At 38.0% G+C, this 20,656-nt stretch overlaps 1 protein-coding gene across 2 annotated transcripts in view; it reads left to right on the top strand.

Moving 5' to 3' along the window:
- The first annotated feature begins 6,405 nt into the window (after positions 1 to 6,405).
- Positions 6,406 to 20,656, top strand: part of IFT43 (intraflagellar transport 43) — a 117,057-nt gene continuing 102,806 nt past the window's right edge. The window contains exons 1-2 of one of the 2 annotated variants that reach the window (XM_074289950.1): positions 6,406 to 6,497; positions 12,965 to 13,051. In XM_074289950.1, coding sequence (XP_074146051.1) covers positions 6,438 to 6,497; positions 12,965 to 13,051 — 147 coding nt within the window. In that variant the 5' untranslated portion in view covers positions 6,406 to 6,437. Of the gene's footprint in view, positions 6,498 to 8,150; positions 8,306 to 12,964; positions 13,052 to 20,656 lie in introns of those variants that run through there. The other variant, XM_074289951.1, reaches the window with a different exon arrangement.

Raw genomic sequence — 20,656 nt, 5'->3', positions numbered from 1 at the left:
CCTAGTTCAACCACCTTCCCCATATTTTATAGATAAAGAAAAGTTCGATGACTTCTCATCCCATTTGTGTGTGTGTGTGTGTGTGTGTGTGTGTGTGTGTGTGTTCCACACATAGGTGCATGTTGTACCTGACTTGATAGGTTACCCAAAGTGCTGGATTTGGACAGCCTACTTTCAAATCCTGGGTCTGCCATTTGTGTGACCTGGACATTTTCATTAGCTGTAAAATGAAGGAGAGCAGCTTAGGACAAACATTGATCAATTGGAGAACATCCAGAGAGAGATGACCCAGATTAATGAAGGCCTTAGAAACTGCATCACATAAGAACTGATTGAAGGAACTGGGAAGTGTTTGTCGTGGAGAAGAGGAGAGGAAAATGATCATTGTCTTTAAATATCTTCTTGTGGAAGAAGGAATAGATTGGATCCATTTGGCCCCAGAGGACAAAACTAGAAACAATGGAAGTTACAGTGGCAGATTTTAGCTCCATAAAAGAGAAAACTTGCCAACAGGCAAGCGAGGAAGCAAAGGGAATAAGAGTCCAACTTGGAGTCAGGAAAACCTGACTTGAAATTCAGCCTCATCTATAACTTGTGTGACCCTGAGCAAGTCACATGGTGTCTTTCAGCCTCAGTTTTCCCATTTGTATAATGGAAATATTACTAGTATCTACCTGAGAGGGCTGTTGTAAAAAATCAAGTGAGATATCATGTAAAGCACTTCATGTACTTAAAGTTTCATTGAATGGCCGTCATCAGTTAGAGTTATTGAAAAATGGAATGGATCGTCTTGGAAAATTAGTGGAGTTCTTTCCTCCTCACTGGAGATCCTCAAGGGAAGGTTGACTCAATATTTGTGTGTAATAGAGAGGGGATTCTTTGTCCAGGATTGGGGTCAGACAAAATGGATCTTAGTTGTCGTCTAATCTAAATTCTGTGCCTCAAAATGCCTCTTTTTCTTTGTCATCTTGCTCAGCGTTATGCTGTTTTGATCAACCAGGGATACTTACTATATTGTAAATGGCAGTAATGTTTTTCATCATCCAATTAATAAACTCTGTGCCAAGCATGGTGCTGGGCGCTATTGATACAAAGACAAAAATAAAAGTCCTTCCCTTCAAGAAGCTAACATTCTATTACATTTGAAGAGCACTAAAAAGTCTTTCAGATAAAACCTCTTCACTTCTACTTCATAATATGACCTTTTATGGGTTTAAGCATTAATTTATCTAAGGAATAAAGGGCATAAGTTACTGACTTATGAACACACTAGTTATTATAACTGGTTAACCTAGAAGTACCCATTTTCACAGAGCAGAGAAAGAAACTGAGGAGGGAGCATCCTGAAGCCCTGGATACTAAATTTTGAGGGACCCTTGTTTTTAGGAGCATGAAGCTGGGGGAGGGACCCCAAGTCCTAAGAGTGGGAACCTACCATAAGATTAACAATAGAAAGTCTATTCTGAGAATAGAAAACATTGCATCTTCCTGATGATTTGGTCCAGAGCAAACTTTGCTTAGGAACAATTTTTTTTTTTGCCTGCAATGCAGGATTCATATATACCTATGTGACTATTCTGCTGATGACATTTTTTATATTGTTATAGTATTCTTATTTGACTTTTTTATGAATATTGTACAATCCAATTCCAAACTCTTTCATTGAAATGCATTTTTTTAAACTTGGCATTCAGTGCCCTTCAAAATCTGGCTCTATTCCCCTATTTGCAGTCTTATGTAACATTTTTTTCCTCAGGGTCTCTTGCTCCTGCCAACCTGGGTTATTTACAGTTCCCAAATAACTTTCTTTGCTCTCCGGCCTCAGTGCCTTTGCTAGGACAGTTTCTTATGCCTTTAATTTTCTCCTCCATCATAACCCAATTCTTCAAGTGTGCCTGGATTTGCCCTTCTTGGTGGATTATGCAGAGCATGTGCAATATGCACTGTCAGGTCCCAATTTTACATGTGGAGGCTGGGGAAATCTGCTTCCAAGCGTCTGTAACAGAGAACCCTTTCCTCCACTTCAGAACTTGCTCAGAGATCTGTTTCTGTTTGCCAAATTGTATGACAATAAAAAAAATCTTTTAACTGGCTCATGCTTCCTTCTCTCAAAGTATCTTCTATCTACTCTGTGTACATCTTGTATGCACATATTAGTTCATCTATTATCTCCTCTATTAGAATGTAAGCTATGTGAGGGCAAGGACTATCTTTTTGCCTTTTTTTTTTTTTTTAATAGTACTTAGTGTAGTGCTCAGCATATAGTAAGTTCTTGTTGACTTGACTTGGATGCTGAGCTAGAACAGCCTCCAGAAATATCTCTTGCCTTCTATGCAGCTTTCCAGTGGAGAGGATTGCTCTAAGTTGATATATGGGAGCCTCTCTCACACCTGGTAACCAGGTGTCCCTAAATGCATGTTTCTTTTGTCTTTGTTATGTTTACTCTTTTCTGATCTTGGATGACTAAGTAACCAAACTGGAATTGACCAGGTTACAGCCATGTGGACTTTGAAACTCTGGGAGAGCCGCTAAAAGTATATTCATCAATTTAAGCAGATGGAAGAGACCACCAGAGAAGCAGCCTTTTAGTCCAGTGAGGAGCCAGCACACAGGCAAGCAACTTAATCTTGACCCAGTTCAATGGTGAATTGACCTGTTAGCTGAGATATTAAGACCTGGAATGAGTCACCAATTCAACAGAGGAACAAAGTACTTTGCTCCCAAAGTGAATTTGATGGGCATTTTTAGAAGGGAAAAGGACTGCTGGATCCAAGAATCTCAAGGCATCCCTGGCTCCACATGCTCCCTAATGCAGGTTTTTCAACCTTTGTACATTGTTTGCATTCTCTCTCTTTCTAAGGACCACATCCAACAAAGGAGAATGTGAATTTCTAATGTGAGGGACTGCAACAGGATGCGCTTGCTACATCTTCTCAGTAGATTTCCTTTTGCAAAAACTTGTTTCTACCAACTGGATGATTAGTACTGGGATGGGAAAGCATACTAGATATGAGTTCTTATGAGAATAGTACTAGAAACCATAAGGCCTCAAAATTAGACCCTTGCATTTCATTTTATTTATTTATTCATTTATTTAGTTTGTTTGTTTTTGAGGCTGGGGTTAAGTGACTTGCCCAGGGTTACACAGCTAGGAGGTGTTAAGTGTCTGAGACCAGATTTGAACTCAGGTCCTCCTGAATTCAGGGCTGGTGCTCTATCCACTGCGCCACCTAGCTGTCCCAACCCTTGCATTTTTAAAGAAAAAATAACCAGCTGTCCTCTGGGAGATCCAATCTGCCAGTGCAAGGCAGGGTTGGGAAATGGGCTCATAAAGGCTCATACAGTATATTAATTTTTAACATGTATTATTTCTCCCATTCTCTTCAATTTAGCAAAATCCTAGAAAGTAACAATCTCTTAATCATCCTTGTATCTCCTACAGAATTTAGCACAAAACAGGCTTTCAAAAAATAGACTTATTAATGACATTGAAAGGTATGATTAACATAGACTAGATGGAGTCCCTACCAAAATCCTAATCCCCATTCACTCCAGTTTTATTCCCTAATAATCAGAGGCTGATTTTTGATGATATAAATATATTAAGCAATTGACAATATCATTATATCCACTTTTTTTTTGTGGGTGTGGGGATTCACTTATTGATTAAGTTTCCTTTATTAGATTATAAGCCTCTTGAGAGAAAGTCAATTTAAATTTTAAAACATAGGGGTTTGTCCTGGGTCTTCTCAAATTCTAGCTATACACTTTTCCTTTTGTGACCTTAGTAGTCACCAAAAGTTTCAATTATCATCTCTATCCAGATGGGAAGATGGAACTCATTGGAAAAGATCCTCATTTTGGGAAACTTTGAAAGCAAAAGGGAAATGGGAAACAGAGAATGAAATGCATATATAGATATAGATAGATAGATACAGATATATGTGATATGAATATCATATTTGTGGAACCATTGAATATAACTTGGATAGACTTCAAGAGATAGTAGAGGATAGAAGAAACAGATGTGCTATATGGCCCAAGGGACTGGACACTAATAATAAACCAGATGATTCCCCAATCCACATATAGCATCCAAATCTAATCTTATTCCTGAATTCTAGTTTTGCATTACTGACTGCCTGTTAGACATTACTATGATGTAAGCATCTTAAATTCTACATGTTCTAATCAAATCACCTTTTCTTTTCCCTAAATTATTTTTCCTACTAACTTCCTTATTTATACTGTTAGCATTAATCATGCTTCCAATTCATTCAGGTTTTCAGCCTCAGAGTTACTTTTTACTCTTCTTTCCCCTTCAACCCCCATATGCACAGCTTGTCACTTATTTCTCTCTGGCTTGTTGCTCTCTCTAATCAAACACCCACTACCTTAGGCCAGGCCATCATCCCTGGATTATTGTAATAGCCTCCTAACTGATCTTCTACCTCCATGATGTCCCCTCTCCAACTCATTCTCCATAGGGATGCTGAGATGACATTGCTATACAGAGATCTTACATTGTCAACTCAAAATTCTTCAATGGCTCCTTTGCCTATATGCCAAAATACAAATTCCTCATTCTGGCATTTAAAGTCACTGGTTTCCTTTCCAGTGTAATTTCATATGATTCCCCTTTGATCTCTTTGGGTAGTCTAGTGTTTTAGTGGTTTAGCATATGGAACATTCCATTTTTTTTTTCTTAGTACTTTTTCCCCTTATGTTAAGAGTCTCTTTTCAATGCAGAATTCCTATCTTTCTTCAAAGCACACCTCACCATCCCCCACTTAAGGCCTTGCCTGATTAATAGCTAGCATTTTTATACTATATTTTTATATCACTTTACCTGTTAGCAAGCACTGTACCTGTTATTTGTTTAGTCCTCACAGTTGAGGAAATCAAGACAGAGGTTACATTACTTGTAAGTATCTTAGACCGGATGTGAATTCAGGTCTATCTAACTTCTCAAGAAGAGCATACTCAATCCACTCTTCTGCCTAACTCCTCTAGTCATGAGCACTCTCTCCCTCTTAAAATAAAATATTAATCATAACAGCTAACATTTACATAGTTTATTATATACTAGATACTATGCTAAGCACTTTAAAATTATTATTCATTCGATCCTTACAGCAATCCTGGGAAATAGGTACTATTATTATCCTCTTTTTATAGATCTATATAATGAACTCATCTGTAAAATGAGCTGGAGAAAGAAATGGGAAACCACTCCAGTATCTTTGCCAAGACAATGCCAAATGGAGTCACAAAGAGTCAGATAGGACTGGAACAACTGAATAGCAATAATTTATAGATATGGAAATTGAGCTATATAGACAGAGATTGAGTGATTTGCCCAGAGTCACACAGGCAGTCTTTGAAGCAGGACTTCAACTCAAGGTTTCTTGATTCTAGGCCTCAAGAGCTTTATTCATTCTTTCCTAACTCCCCTATTTATCAAAACTCCCTATTGAAATCTGTTTGTATTTGTACAAAATACATGTATTTTATAATTATTTGCTTTTATATATGTTGTTGTATTCTTCCAGTAAACCATAAACTCCTTCATGGCAGGGACTGGTTTTTGTCTCTGCTTCAGTATCTTGTACAAGTGACTAGGGCTGGTATGGAGCTTCCCTGCTTGCTTCCTGGGGACTACGTGCTAGCTCCATCCTTGAGCTCTTTAAGAATGGTGAAGCAATCTCTTTCTTGGCCACTGATCTAGAAGAGTACGTGACTTAGTGGGATTTTTGAAAGGAACTGACTTTGCCCCTGATTATCTCCTTCTGATCATGTAGAACCTAAGTGCTGACCTCATTGTTGTATGACTATGAAATCTGGACAATTTACCAGTTCCATGAATCCCTTCTATTTGAATTGTTTTTGGAAAATTCTGCAGATCACCTGATAGGATAAGATCCCAGAACTGAGGTCCTTCTTTGAATTAAACTGTCAACATTCCAACTCTACCGCAGAGAGCACAACTCCATTGGGTTGGCCACATTGTTCAGATGCCAAATGAATGCTTGCCAAAAAGACTATTTTATAAAGAACAATTTACAGAGGGCAAGTGCTAGATAATCCACTCTAAGTGTTCATATGGACCATTTGGTTCTGACCTATAGTAGAGCAATTCCATGCTCTCATTATCTGATCAGCTACAGTTGGATTGGCTCTAACATAGTCCTCTGAGAACAAAGGGCAACAACTACCAATCATGATACTCTAGGGGACAGCATTCAGAACTTGGTTGGAGAATACCATAGATACTGAATATCAATTTAAAGATGGGAGTGTCAAAATTTGGAAGTGACCTTATCGAGGATTAGAGGTCCAGAGTTCTTGGGTACTCAGCTTCACTTCAAAAGGAGCCCCAAGAAACCACTCAGCACTCTTGAAAAAGTTGACTTCTTTATGAAATATGAATTTGAAGTATGAATCCAATCTGTGGCCTGACTTGCCAAAAGACATCTCCTAGGCATGGTACTGCAGAGGTAAAATATAAAGTATCTTTTCAGCAGTCCCACCAATGCTTTATGTTGGTGGTTTTCTGTATCAATTCGCCTAGCTGAGAATAATAGTAACTACTTGTTTAGTTAGCTTGCTTAGTTTTTGTTTTGTTTTGTTTTGTTTTTCTTTCTTTCTTTTCTGCATATCTGTGAGTCTTTTGCTTGCAGGAAATAAATAACTGTCCTATTCCTGATTTACATTATATACAGTAGGTATTCTACTCCTGCATTTTGGAAATATGATAGATATGAACCCAAACCTAAGCTAGTTTAAATAAATCTTCCCTAGGGTGCAGTAGTGAAGAGGAGGAGGCAGTCAGAGCCTTTTTGAATTAATGACAGTTGTTGAAAGATACTTAACAGAAGCTAAATAGTGAACTGGATTTATTATGAGATAACCCTAAATACCATATGCTCAAGAAACAACACAATCTAGTAACAGGATACATGTATACAGCTATTTTTTTCTGTTATATCTGGAATAATCCTTTCCTCAGTACAGAAACAGCTTTGGACAAGTGAACTAGAAGCACCTCTATGTAGAGGAAAAAGTACTAGTTTTGAAGTTGGAGACCTAGGTTCAAATTCTGCCTTTGTTATTTACTATGTGTTTACTTAATCTTTGTAGACGGTAATCCTCAAGTGAAAAATAAGGGATGTAAAGAGAATGGAGTTGGAATAAATGGCTTGTTAAGTTCCTTTCACTCCTAAATGCTTGATTAAGACCCTAGATTCTCCCACAGGAGTAAACTCGGTGGTTTTTAGCAAGAGAAAAATGTTTGAGGCAATGACTAGAATCAGAGAAGAGCAGAAAGTCTACTCCTATGGGGGATGGGAGTAATTCCCTGAAGTGTTACTCAGGAAGGATTAAGGAAGAACATGTCCCTTCTCTCAGTTTCTTTCTTTCTTCTCTTCTTTTATCCCTTATTTTCTCTCTTCCCTTTTTCTTATCATCTTTCCTCTTCTTTCCCCATCCCCTTCTTTCCCTTTCTTTTCTTTTCATTCCTCCCTTTGCCTTTTCTTCCTCACATTTTTTCATCTTCCTTTTTCTCTCCTCCTCCCCTCTCCATTTTCTTTTCACTCTTCCCTTCCCTTCTCTTTCCTTTTTCTTTCCCTTTCCTATTTTTTCTCTTCCTCTTCTTTTCACTCCTCTTTTCTTTCTCCCCCCTTACTCTTCTTTTCTCCTCTCCTTTCCACTCCTCCCTTTTCCTTCCCTTTTTTCTCTTCCCCTTTCTCCCTTCCTTTTTACTTTCCCCCTTTCCCTTCACTCTTATTTTACTTTTGATTCTCCTCTTCCCTTTTCTCCTTCCCTCTTCCCTTTTTTCCCCCTCATTTCCTCTCCTTTCCTCTTCTCTCCTCCTTTTCTTTCCTTTTCACTCTTCTTCCTTTTTTATTTCCCTCTTCCCTTCGTTTTCTTTTTCCTGCTCCTTTTCTCCTTTACTTCTCCCTTTTCCTTCTCTCTTCCCCTTCTCTTCTTTTTTTTTTTTTTTGCTTCCCTCTTTTCTCTTCCTCTTCTCTCCTTCCTTCTTTTCCTTTTCACTCCTCTCTTTCTCTTCCCTCCTCTTTTTTTAACTTTCCCTCCTCCCTTCTCTCTTTATTCCGCCCTCCTTTCTCTGTCTCTCAGGGAGCCCTGAAAATCAGTCGCGGACCCTTTAATATCGGGAGGAGAGGGGAGCCGGTTGCCAGGGACGCGATCAGGGCTCCGGGGGGTTCCGGAAGTTACGTCAGCAGCCGTGGCGATGGAGGACGTGTTGGATCTCAGCGAGGAGAAGCGCCGCGGATCGGCCTCTTCAGTGAGGACGGGGGCCGGCTTGGGCGGGCTTGGGCGGCCAGGGGTCAGCCTTATTCGGGCCGAGTCTCCCCCCTGGATTCTCCGCCGGGAGAGGAGTGGAGGCTCCCCTGCGGGCCCGCGCCTGCGGCTGAACTCGGCGCCTGGGCGGGGGGACCTTTGGGAGGAGCACTGCGGGGACCTCGAGGCTGGGGTCTAACCTTCTTTGTGTCCCGGACCCCAGCGCAGTCTGGGGATGCCCGCGGACCCTCTTCTCAGAATAAAGTTTTTAAATGCTTAAAACACATAAAATGACAAAGGAAGCCACTTCTGCTAAAATAAAGATCCCTCCCCCTCCCCAGGTTCACAGATCCCTAAATTGCCCAAGGACCCCAGGTTCAGACCCCGCCCGGGGAGAGCTGGCGAGTGGGAGGGGCACGGCAAGTCCCCGTCTGGCCCGGGCTCCTGGCCGGCCCAGCTGGGGCGTGTGGGTACCAGTTCTCAAATCCTAGTCTCCCTGCCGCTTTGCGCTCTCGGCAGTCATCGAGGACCCCAAAGAGCTTTTGTTATGTGAGCCCTCACTCCCCACTGAAATTTACTTAGAAACTAAAGCCGAGAAAAATGTTAAACTATCCAAAAATACGAATACACCCACGACCTGTTAACAAAAATGACATTTTATGAAAAATCAACTTTTTTCCCAATACCAAAAAAATTAGCGAGAAGAGTGGCTTTTTTTTTTTTTTTTGCAAACTTCTCTTTAATGTGTGACTCAATAGAAGAGAGCTGGGTTCTGTTTGCTTCTGCGTTCTACCCATTGTGGTATGTTGATGTAATTGAAGTATAGAGAAAATTTGGATTCATATAGATATGTAGTTTAAAAAGATGGCGTGTTTAAATAGAAAATATCTTAATATTATAACAAAATAAGTCGCACCTCATTAAAAGTTTCTAGAGTTTTCTCTGGGGCCACACTAAGAATTTTTAGTAGGAATGTTTTTTATTTTCTGTTTTGTTTTGCTTTATTTATTTTTGTATTCCTTTTCTGTTATTATTATTATTAATTTCATAATTATAACATTTTTTACAACATTATCCCTTGTACTCCCTTCTGTTCCGAATTTTCCCCCTCCTTCCCTCCATCCCCTTACCTGGATGTCAGGCATTCCCATACATATTAAATATCTTATAGTATATCCTAGGTACAATATATATGTGCAGAACCGAATTTTGTTGTTGTTGCAAAGGAAGAATTGGATTCGGAAGGTAAAAATAATCTGAGAAGAGAAACAAAAAATGCTCACAGTTTACACTCATTTCCCAGTGTTCCTTCTCTGGGTGTAGCTGATTCTGTCTATCATTGATCAATTGAAATTGGATTAGCTCTTCTCTATGTTGAAGATATCCACTTCCATCAGAATACATCCGCATACAGTATCATTGTTGAAGTGTATAATGATCCCCTAGTTCTGCTCATTTCACTCAGCATCTGTTGATGTAAGTCTCTCTAAGCCTCTCTGTATTCCTCCTGCTGGTCATTTCTTACAGAACAATAACATTCCATAACCTTCATATACCATAATTTACCCAACCATTCTCCAATTGATGGGCATCCATTCATTTTCCAGTTTCTGGTCACTACAAAAAGGGCTGCCACAAATATTTTGGCACATACAGGTCCCTTTCCCTTTTTTAGTATCTCTTTGGGATATAAGCCCAGTAGTAGCACTGCTGGATCAAAGGGTATGCACATTTTGATAACTTTTTGGGCATAGTTCCAGATTGCTCTCCAGAATGGCTGGATTCTTTCACAACTCCACCAACAATGTATCAGTGTCCCAGTTTTCCCACATCCCCTCCAACATTCATCATTATTTGTTCCTGTCATCTTAGCCAATCTGACAGGTGTGTAGTGGTATTTCAGAGTTGTCTTAATTTGCATTTCTCTTATCAATAGTGATTTGGAACATTCTTTCATATGAGTGGAAATAGTTTCAATTTCATCATCTGAAAATTGTCTGTTCATATCCTTTGACCATTTATCAATTTGAGAATGGCTTGATTTCCTATAAATTAAAGTCAATTCTCTGTATATTTTGGAGATGAGGCCTTTATCAGAACCTTTAACTGTAAAAATATTTTCCCAGTTTGTTACTTCCCTTCTAATCTTGTTTGCATTGATTTTGTTTGTACAAAAGCTTTTTAATTTGATGTAATCAAAATTTTCTGTTTTGTGATCAATAATGATCTCTAGTTCTCTTTTGGACACAAGTCTGAGAGGTAAACTATCCTATGTTCCTCTAATTTATTTATGATTTCGTTCTTTATGCCTAAATCATGGATCCATTTTGATCTTATCTTAGTATGTGGTGTTAGATGTGGGTCCATGCCTAGTTTCTGCCATACTAATTTCCAGTTTTCCCAGCAGTTTTTGTCAAATAATGAATTCTTATCCCAAAATTTGGGATCTTTGGGTTTGTCAAACACTAGATTGCTATTTTTATTCACTATCTTGCCCTGTGAACCTAACCTATGCCACTGATCAACTAGTCTATTTCTTAGCCAATACCAAATGGTTTTGGTGACTGCTACTTTATAATATAGTTCTAGGTCAGGTACAGCTAGGCCACCTTCATTTGATTTGTTTTCATTTGAAATTCTCAACCTTTTGTTCTTCCATATGAATTTTGTTTAGGTCATTAAAATAGTTTCTTGGGAGTCTGATTGGTATAGCACTAAATAAATAGATTAGTTTAGGGAATATTGTCATCTTAATTATATTCACTCTGCCTACCCAAGAGCACTGAATGTCTTTCCAATTATTTAAATCTGACTTTATTTTTGTGGCAAGTGTTTTGTAATTTTGCTCATATAATTCCTGACTCTCCTTTGGTAGATATATTCCCAAATATTTCATACTATCGACCGTTATTTTGAATGGAATTTCTCTTTGTATCTCTTGCTGTTGGATTGTGTTGGTAATGTATAAAAATGCTGAGGATTTATGTGGATTTATTGTAGGAATGTTTTTAAATATTAAAATGTTTTTAGAAATTGTGTTTTTGGGTTTAGTGGAATGAGTTTACCCTTTGTCATTTGGGGGGTAAAGTTCACGAGAATGAGTTGGTTTTCTGTTCTTCCAGAGTTAGTTTAGTAACCTAGGAATTTGGTCTGTCATTTCATTAATGGATACTCTTATAGTGTTTGGTTTGCTTCAATTAAAACTTTGTATCTATTTGTATATATTTGTGAGTATTTGTATCTATAAATAACACTTCCCTCAAACTCTACAATAAGGTCTTTCCCAGCATCACCATTCAAAAATCTCAAGGATGAAACTGCTTCTAACTCTATATAATAAAGTCTGGATTAGTCTCATTTAGCTCAGTTTTAGCAATTTCACCTTTTATTTTTAAATACAAAAATTACTTTAAAGATCATTCTTTTCCTCCTCTTGTATTTGCTATAGCGATTAGTTAAGTCAGATTCACCAAAGGGTTGGACAGTTTTGACCCAATGGCAGGTCATGGCATTTTACTGCAAAATCCTTGTTTATAGTAAGGAAAGGGAACAGGCATTAAATAGCATAGTATGAAATACTCTATTCCAGGTACTTTAGGATTATCCCATTTGATCCTCACAATAATCTTGGGAAGAAGGTGCTATTATTATCTCCATTTTACAGTTGAAGACACTGAGACAAATGAGTTGCCCATGGTGATATAGCTAATGTCGGAAGCAGGATCTGAAGTCAGGTCTTCCTGACTGCAGGCTTAATGAACAGCCTATACAGGTCATAGTGCAAAGATTCAATGGAGATATATTGATGCTATTCTATAAGCTTCCAGGTCAGTCCTATGTCTGCATTATTTAAAAGTGCATTAAAATTTAGGATAGCTATAATATTCTTGTACCTAGTGTGTTATTTCAGATCCTGAGAAAACCAGAAAAGTTTAGTATTTGAAAGTAACACAAAAATCTTCTAAACACCAGTTCCTGATACTTCACACAAATTTTGTCTGACTCAGCCTAGTTTGGCTTAGGCTTTCAAAAGTAATGTCTAGGATACTGAGCCTTTATCGCAAAGAACCTTTGGGAAACACCTGTAAAAGATTTGATTACACCAATTGAAAATGTACTGACTTCAAAGCATATTGTTTTGAAATTGTCTCCCTTGGGTGATGTCTCTAAATGTGCATCAGATAGAACACAAGTCAAAATAACTGCCATCTGTATTTCTCTGGTATTGGCTGCCACAGAATCTGGAAAACCTGTTATCCAACAATATTTTGGGCACTATTCCCCTGCCAAGTTGCAGCTTAGAAATTTGATTTCCTGAAAATCCTGCAGTTAGATATGGGGTCCTTTACTTCTTTTCTCTGTGTTGTCCTATGTAATCATTGTCCACCCTAGAAATTGTCTGAGTTTAGTGGAATGGGTTTTTAACTTTTATAGAGTTTGTAACTTTTAGGGTAAAGCTCACTAGAATGAATTAGTTTTCTTCTCTGCTGCATAGTGTCTCTTGCTTATTTTAAGGTTATACATGAAGCCTGCCAATGCTATTCAAATTATATGTCTTTCCTTGTGAAAATTCATTTCTCACAATCATTTTTATGTTTATAACTCCACTAGTCACTGTGAAAGTAACTGACAATAGTGTCCCCTCTTTTTTTTTTTTAAATAGGGAGCAAAAATGGGTCGTCGAGCTCATCAGGAGTCACCTCAAACAGAGAATCAGCTTGCCAAGAAAAATTCTAATTTGTCTGGAGAGGTAGGTATTTAGAGAAGCAAATCGAATTTCAAGGCTGAAAGGGACCTTTGGAGGTTACTTTGGGAAAAAAACTTGTCCAATATTACATAGCTTATTAGGGAGAGGACAAAGATTCTAAACAAAATTCAGTCTCCTAATTTGTTTTCTACTGCTCCCTTTGTTTCTGTCTTTGAAGCCCTTAGGATTGTGTATAAAACACAGTGGTATCCTACTTACATATCTTGCTTTGACCAGTTCTTTCTTAGATATTTGAATTTTGAGCAGAAATTGAAAGAACCTTGTAAACTCCATGAGGGGAAAAAATTCTTCCTTGTATTTGAACTAAACTCCACATCTCTTCAAGTTAAGTGCTCTGCCCTTGGTAGTTGATTAACAAATATTTGTTAATTGAATTGAGTTTGAGTTGATTTGTTTCTTCCTGCTCATCATTTATTGATAAATTATCCAACCTTCTTTTTTTTGGGGGTGGGAGAGGGCAGGGAAGGTCAATTGGGGTTGTGACTTTTCCAGAATCAGCAGCTCATAGGTGTCTGAAGTTGGATTTGAACTCAGGTCCTTCTGATTATAGGGCTGGTGTTTTATCCATTGTACCATCTGGTTGTCCTGTGGTTCTCATTTCTCAATTTTTTGTAAGTCTGGAATTTCAACCTTATGACAGGTTGTTTCCTCAGTGATCACTAGGGATCCCTTCATTGCTATTTGATGATATATTTATTGAGTTCCAGATAATTAATAAATCTATATCTTTCTTTATATACTTGTATGTCTTGAGCCTCAACCTCTGGAATTCCACGTCTACATCATTACCTTCAGGTTGGATGTCTCTATTAATCTCCATATTTCCAAAATGTAATTCATTATATTTCTCCTTTAGTTTCCATTTTCTCCTACCTCCTTCCCTATTTTTATCTGAGGATGCCATAATCCTTCCAATCTCCTCAATTTCTGGGTCTTTATTCTCCTTCATTGTCTCCTCTTTGCCCTTTCTGGAGATACCCATGCGGTTCCCAAGTCCTGTCACCCTGTATTTGTCCTCTCTCTAGTCATGCAACTTTCACTCTAGTTCAAGTCTTCATCACCTCTTACCTAGGCTATTGTAATAGTCTAGTAACTAGTTTCCCTGCCTGCATTCTCTCTCCAGGAAGTTGCTCAAACTTCCCAAAGCCCAAGTCTGATCAGATCATTCTATTGCTCAAAAACCTTCATTGGCTCTCTGTTGCCTCTAAAATTAGAAGTACAAACCTTTCCTCAGTACAAGGAAGGCTTTACATCTGGCTTCAGCCTGTCTTTCTAGCGTTATTTCATATTATTTCCTTTTACTTAATCTTTCATCTTATGGTCAAACTAAACTCCTACCTGTTCCTGAAATGTGCTCTTGCCTATTTGGTCTCTTGATTTGCTACAAGCCATGTCTGGAATGCACTTCCTTTGCCTTTCAGAAATCTGATATTTCTTCATGGTTCAGCTCAGTTGCCAGTCTTGAACTCTTCCCCACTCTCCCTCATTGCGAGTGCTTTTTCCTTTTACAAATAATTTTATATAATGTTTCTTGTCAATGCATAAAATGTAAGTTTTTTAATGACAAGGGGTTATGTCAGTTTTGTCTTTGTATTCTCACTACCTATAATAGTGTTCATTCAGGCACTTCAAAAATTGGTTTTTGAACTGAATTGAGTTTTTTGTTCATACCATGCAATCATAGCTGCCATTTCCCTGGATATTTAAAAATTGGATCTCATGAAATCTAGGAAGCATGTTCTATGGTTTCCAGGTTTATCTCAGTGGCTGTTGCTACTTCTAAGATGATATTTTAGAGGTATTGTCTTTAGGATAGTATTGTACTAATTGAAGTATATTCAGAAGAGGGTGATCAGGATGTTTAGAGTGATCTCAAAGCCACACTTCCTAGAAAATATCAGAATTCCCAGAATCTCAGATTTGAAGGATAGTTCCAAAGTAAGTTTCTCCAACCTGCACCTGAATAAGAATCCCCTTTATGATACATCTGACACAAATATTGTCTAGTTTGATTGGTTGAAGATAGAGGCTTTTTAACACAAAGCAGAAAACGATTAGATGAGCCCATGATAACTTTCTTCTAAGACCTGAATGACTGCCATGTGGAAATAAGGATTGGCTTTGTTCTGCTAGGACCCATGAGGCAAAATTAGGAATAACAGTATGAATTAAATTGAATTGGAAATTATAGAAGAACAGATCTCAACTCATTTTAAAGAAAATCTTTGTAACAATTAGGACTGTCTAAAAGTAGTTAGGACTGTCTCTGGAGGTCATTGGTTTCTTTTCCTTGAAGATTTTCAAGGAAAATCTGGGTAATGACTTGTTAGAGATGCTGTAGAGATAATTAAATTGTCTTTCTCAAAATGTAGCTCCAGGAACTAAATACAGTGCTCCAGCTATAGGCTGACTAGGTTGGAGGCTTGTCACTTGCTTAATTCTTAGTACTATGCTTTCCTGAATATAGACAAAGATCATATTTACTTTTTGAGCTACTGTATCACAGTGTTGATTCATTGAACTTATGGTCCATTGAAAATTGTAGATCTTTACTATCCACGTAAACCTTTGTCTTCTTCTACTAGTAATATTAATACCACTAATACCTCTACTAATACTAGAAATATTGTTATTAGAGGCAGCTGGTGGCTTAGTGGATAGATCACTAGGTATGGAATCAGAAAAACTTGAGTTCAAATATAGCTTTAGAAACTTATTGACTTTGTGATCCTGGAAAAGTCACTCAACTTCTAATTGCCTCAGTTTTCTCATGTAAAATGGAATGATTACAGCACCTATCTCCCAGGGTTGTAAGGATCAAATGAGATAAGATTTGTTTGAAAAAAAAAAACACTTAATACAGTTCCTGGTACATGGTAGGTATGATATAGACACTTATTCCCTTCTCTCCCCTTTGTGAAATTAATTTTTTTAACCCAAGTTCCAGGCTTTACATTTATCTTCATTAAATTCTCAACATCCTTGGTGACTCTTAAAAAAGGACTAAGGCGTAGAATGTTTGCATATCTTCTATAATAGAGGGATCCCAGAGATGCCTGGGAATTCTCCACATGAGACTTTTGGCCCAGTGGAAAAACTGCGGATCTTATGTAACTAGACTGAAATTTGGGTTCTAATTCTCTGTGTGACTTTAGAGAGGTCACCTCTGTCTGAGTCTCAGTTTCTTTATCTGTGGAATGGAAAGGTTGGGGTAAATGACCTCTGAAACCTTTTTAAGCTCTAGGTCTGTGATCCCATAGATTCTTGTATAGTTATGGACCAGTGATGTGCTGGTTAAACAATGTTTAATAACCATCTCTCCAGAAAAAAAGTATGCATGATACAATTTTAAGTTTAATCCGCATCCTTAACATTTTATCCATCACTTTCTCAAATTTAGACATGTCTAATCAACAAAACAATTATTCAAGCCCTGATTTTTAGTATTTTCTAATTTCCAAGTTGTAAATGTTCACATGAAAATTTAACAGTTGACTCTCAAGAGTTGGTTCGAACTGAGTTCAGCACATCTTTGATGTTGTTTGATCATTCCAACTTTTGGGGAACCTGTGGGCCATGTTGACCATGAGGTTTTCTTGGCAAAGATACTGGTGTGTTTTGCCATTTCCTTCTCCGGGAGGTTAAGGCAAACACAGGTTAATTGACTTGCTAGGACTAGGCTAGATTTGAACTCTTAGCCCTTTGTTCTATATGAAGCTCTTGACCTGGATAAACCTAAGAAATACTAAAAACCCAACAACGTCCAAAATGGGCCTTTCTATTAAGGGTTCCTTCTTCCTTGGAGACATAGCAGTGCTCCACAAATTTGTTGACCTCAGAGACAAATGGAACAATTGCCCAATCTCATAACCTCTACTTTCTATACTTTTCCATGGAGGAAGGGAGGGCCTAGTCCTATTTGGTTGGGAATGCTGCCAATTGGTGTTTTGTGATGGGAGCTTAGGTGCTTGGTGGAGGATGAGTGGTATCGATAATGACACTTTATCATCACAGTATAATTCTGTCCCTCCTTGTCATATGTCATGTGGTAGCATGATGTTCAAAACCTTGGGCAAGACATTTCAGAACTAATCTATGCTAGTAGGGAATTATGTATGGAACAATACATATAAATATATGATCTTGGACATTCACTTGACTACCAAGTCTCAATTTCTTTATCATTCAAAGGGATATCATAATATTAGCTTTTATTAAGCTATAAGGATCAACTGCAATTATATACATAATGGAATGTTTGAAGACTAAATAAATTATGATGTGTAAATATTAAGTGACCTGGAATAATATAAGTAAACTTCATGCTGTAGAGCAAAGTTTCTTTAAAGCAGAGTCAACTAGATGGCCCAGTGGATAGAGCCTTGGGCCTGGAATCAAGAAGTCTGCCTGAGACACTTACTAGTTGTGGGTTCCTGGGCAAATCACTTAACCTGTTTGTTTTAATTTTCCTAACTGTGAAATGGAGATCTTAACAGTAGCTACCTCCCAGGATTGTTGTGAGAATCAAATAAGATAATATTTGTAAAGTGCTTAGCACAGTGCCTGGCATACAGTTTGATTTTGTTTAATCATTTTTCAATTAAGTCTGACTCTTTGTGACTCCATTTGGGATTTTCTTAACAAAGATACTGGAGTGGTTTGCCATTTCCATCTCACTTTACAGATGAAGAAACTGAGGCAAACAGAGTCACCCAGCTTGTAAGTGCCTGAGCCCAGATTAGAACTTAGGAAGATAAGTGTTCCTGATCCATCGTGCCAGGGAGCTCCTCTCTGGCACATAATAAGCACTTAATAATAAATGCTTATTCTTTCCCCTTTATCATTTAATTCCAGCTACCATGAAACACTGTACAGAGGGCCTTTAAGTAAATGTTTGATGAGTAAAAGTAAAAGCATTAGAAGCTGTTGTTTGATTCAGAGCATCCTGAACTGAAACCAGAGCCATTCCTGGGTTTACTTTAAGTGCTGAAGCCCTTACCAAGAGCCAGTTACTTTCTAGAGACAGAAGAGTAGGGACTATTTGCCCAGCTATATGTCTCACTATTGGCCTGTAAGTATCATTTCCCAGTTGTAGACATATAGGCCCTGAGAGCTGTAGCACTTCGGGATTTTGTTAATAAGATTTTCTGTCAGTCTTTCTATGTCACAAATATATCATAAGGGCAAATTGAATTAATTCATTTGTTCATTTAGCATTTTATTAAATTCCTAATGTGAGTAAAACACTGTGCTTGCTTATTATGCTCATACATACTGTTATGAAAGAGTAACTTTAAGTATATGGCAAAAGACTCTCAGTTTAATGTCTTTTTCAGGGTTCATTCACTTTCTGGAATGACAGGGCCCCAGTAACATTTAACTCTATCTTAGGTCTCTGCATTTTTAAAAGTGGCTAAGTGAATAAGTTAGCAGGTAAAAACTTCCATCTCAATTTCTTCTCTTCCTGGGTTAATTCAGGTCTAAAACTATATGAGCAGTCTCCCACACATTTGGCTCCGTCTGTGCTGTGTGGGCCTTTTTTTCCCCATTTTCATTCTAAAATTAGATTCTGAGACTTGTGTGTGTGCCCATTTACATTCCATTTCTGACTTTATTACTTTATGTGTTTATTTTTACCCTCTTGCTGACCACATTGTAGGATGAAGGTAGAATAGGTAAATGTGTGGAGGTCATAGAGAATTTTAGATAGGCACTTGCTACCCTAGAATCAACAGAGTCTCTTCTAACAAGTGGCTGTCTTTATGAGAGGGCTGCTTTGGGTAGTGGAAAGTTTGTGAGACTTAAGCATCAGTTTTGAATCTCAGCTATGATCCTTCCTACCAGTGTGACCTGGAGCAAGTGAATGGCCTCTCTGAGCCATCTGTAAAATGGGGATACATATATATTGTTATTATATCTATGTTCCCTGGCTTCATTTTTCAATCCTTTTTTCTGTTCTCTGGGTACTTAGCCATTTTATTAATAATTCTAGCATTTTAGTAAAAGAGGTCAGTGGCACTCTTGAATACCAAACACTTTCTATATACTCTTGTAAGGTATTCCCAGCTCCTGATTAGGACATTATAGTGTTATTCAGAGGATTCCATTGAGGTTTTCTTGCAGGGGTACATGAGGTCATTGATGGTAAGATGAAGTACAAAGCTTTTTAATAGGGAACAAGGGGAGTAAGAGGCAAATAAAGTAAACAAGCCTTTATTAAGCACCTAATATGTGCCACACTATGCTAAATTATGGGAATACAAAGAAAGCTAAAGCACAGTCCCTGTCCTCAAGGAGCTAAGGATCTAATGGGGCAGACAATAAGCAAGGAAATGTGTTTCAAAAAGATAAATACAGGATAGATTGGAGCTCTCAACAGAAGGAAGAGCACTGGCAAGGGAAAAGGCCCTTTGAAGAAGGTAGGATTTCCTCTGGGACTAACAGGAAAGCCAGAGATGCAAACAAAGGATGAAAAAAATAATAAAGAGTAGAAGATTTCTTTTGAATTTGTTCCCTCACAAAAGGCCAGTAAGGAACAAAATTATTCTGAAGTTTATAAGGCCAGTGTAGGGAGCTTTTGTGGAATTTCAGTTCTATCAGGAATGTCCTTTGTATCATAATAATACATTTAGATCAGCCATTCCATGTGCTGAGAGTGCACATCTCCATGTGTTGAAAGTCTTATAGACTCAGCTTAGGGGCCACCTCCTCCCTGAAGCCTTCTCTCATCTCCATGGTTGGATGTGGTTCAACCCCTCCGCCTCTCCCCCCATCTTTCATCACTCACTCCCGTCAACTTATTTTAACTGGTATTATAGTAATCTATGCACATATTTTATCCCCTTTCAATATTAAAAGCACATTGAGTACAGGGATTATGGTTTGTTTGTTTTTTTTCATCTTTTGGTCCTGAGCACCTAACACAATGCTTTGTATGTCGTAGGCCCTTAATACAGGTTAGTCATGTATTGAGGATGTAAAGAGTAAGAAGGATGACATGTTGGAAATTGGCTTAATTTTCATATGCCCTAGGGTTTTTTTTTGTTTTGTTTTTAAAGAACAGTTGCTCAAGATTACTGTCCAAATTAGCCTGTTAGGATTTGGACAAATGTTGAAGAGATTGGATTTTTTTTTAATATACTGAGGATAAAAGTAAAAAATCATTTTCAGTAGGTTGAAAAATCTTTATTCTTATCACTTTTAAAATTTAAATTTGTTGCTGTTGAGTCATTTCAGTTATGTCTGTTTCTTTGTGACCCCATTTGGGATTTTGTTGGTAAGATACTGCTCATTTTACGGATGAGGAAACTGAGACAAACAGGGGTAAGTGACTTGCCCAGGGTTACCCAGTTAGACACCAGATTTGAACTCTGGAAGGTGAGTCTTCCTGAGTTTAGATCTGGTGCTCTATTCACTACATCATCTAGCCACCATTTGATTTGAGGGGAGAGTTCATTGAAAAGAAAGATAAATTTGTCAGGGTGCTTGATTGAATTGCCAGTGTGGATATCATATGTTCTCTTTTCTCCCCACTATCTCAGTGACCACCAAGGATTTTCTGCCTTGTTCTGTTGAGCTAAGCTCTAA

Source organism: Sminthopsis crassicaudata, chromosome 2 (assembly GCF_048593235.1).
Source record: "Sminthopsis crassicaudata isolate SCR6 chromosome 2, ASM4859323v1, whole genome shotgun sequence".
In the NCBI taxonomy this organism is placed as follows: Eukaryota; Metazoa; Chordata; class Mammalia; order Dasyuromorphia; family Dasyuridae; genus Sminthopsis; species Sminthopsis crassicaudata.
The sequence above is the reverse complement of the archived record's forward strand: the minus strand, read 5'-3'. Positions and strand labels throughout refer to the sequence as shown.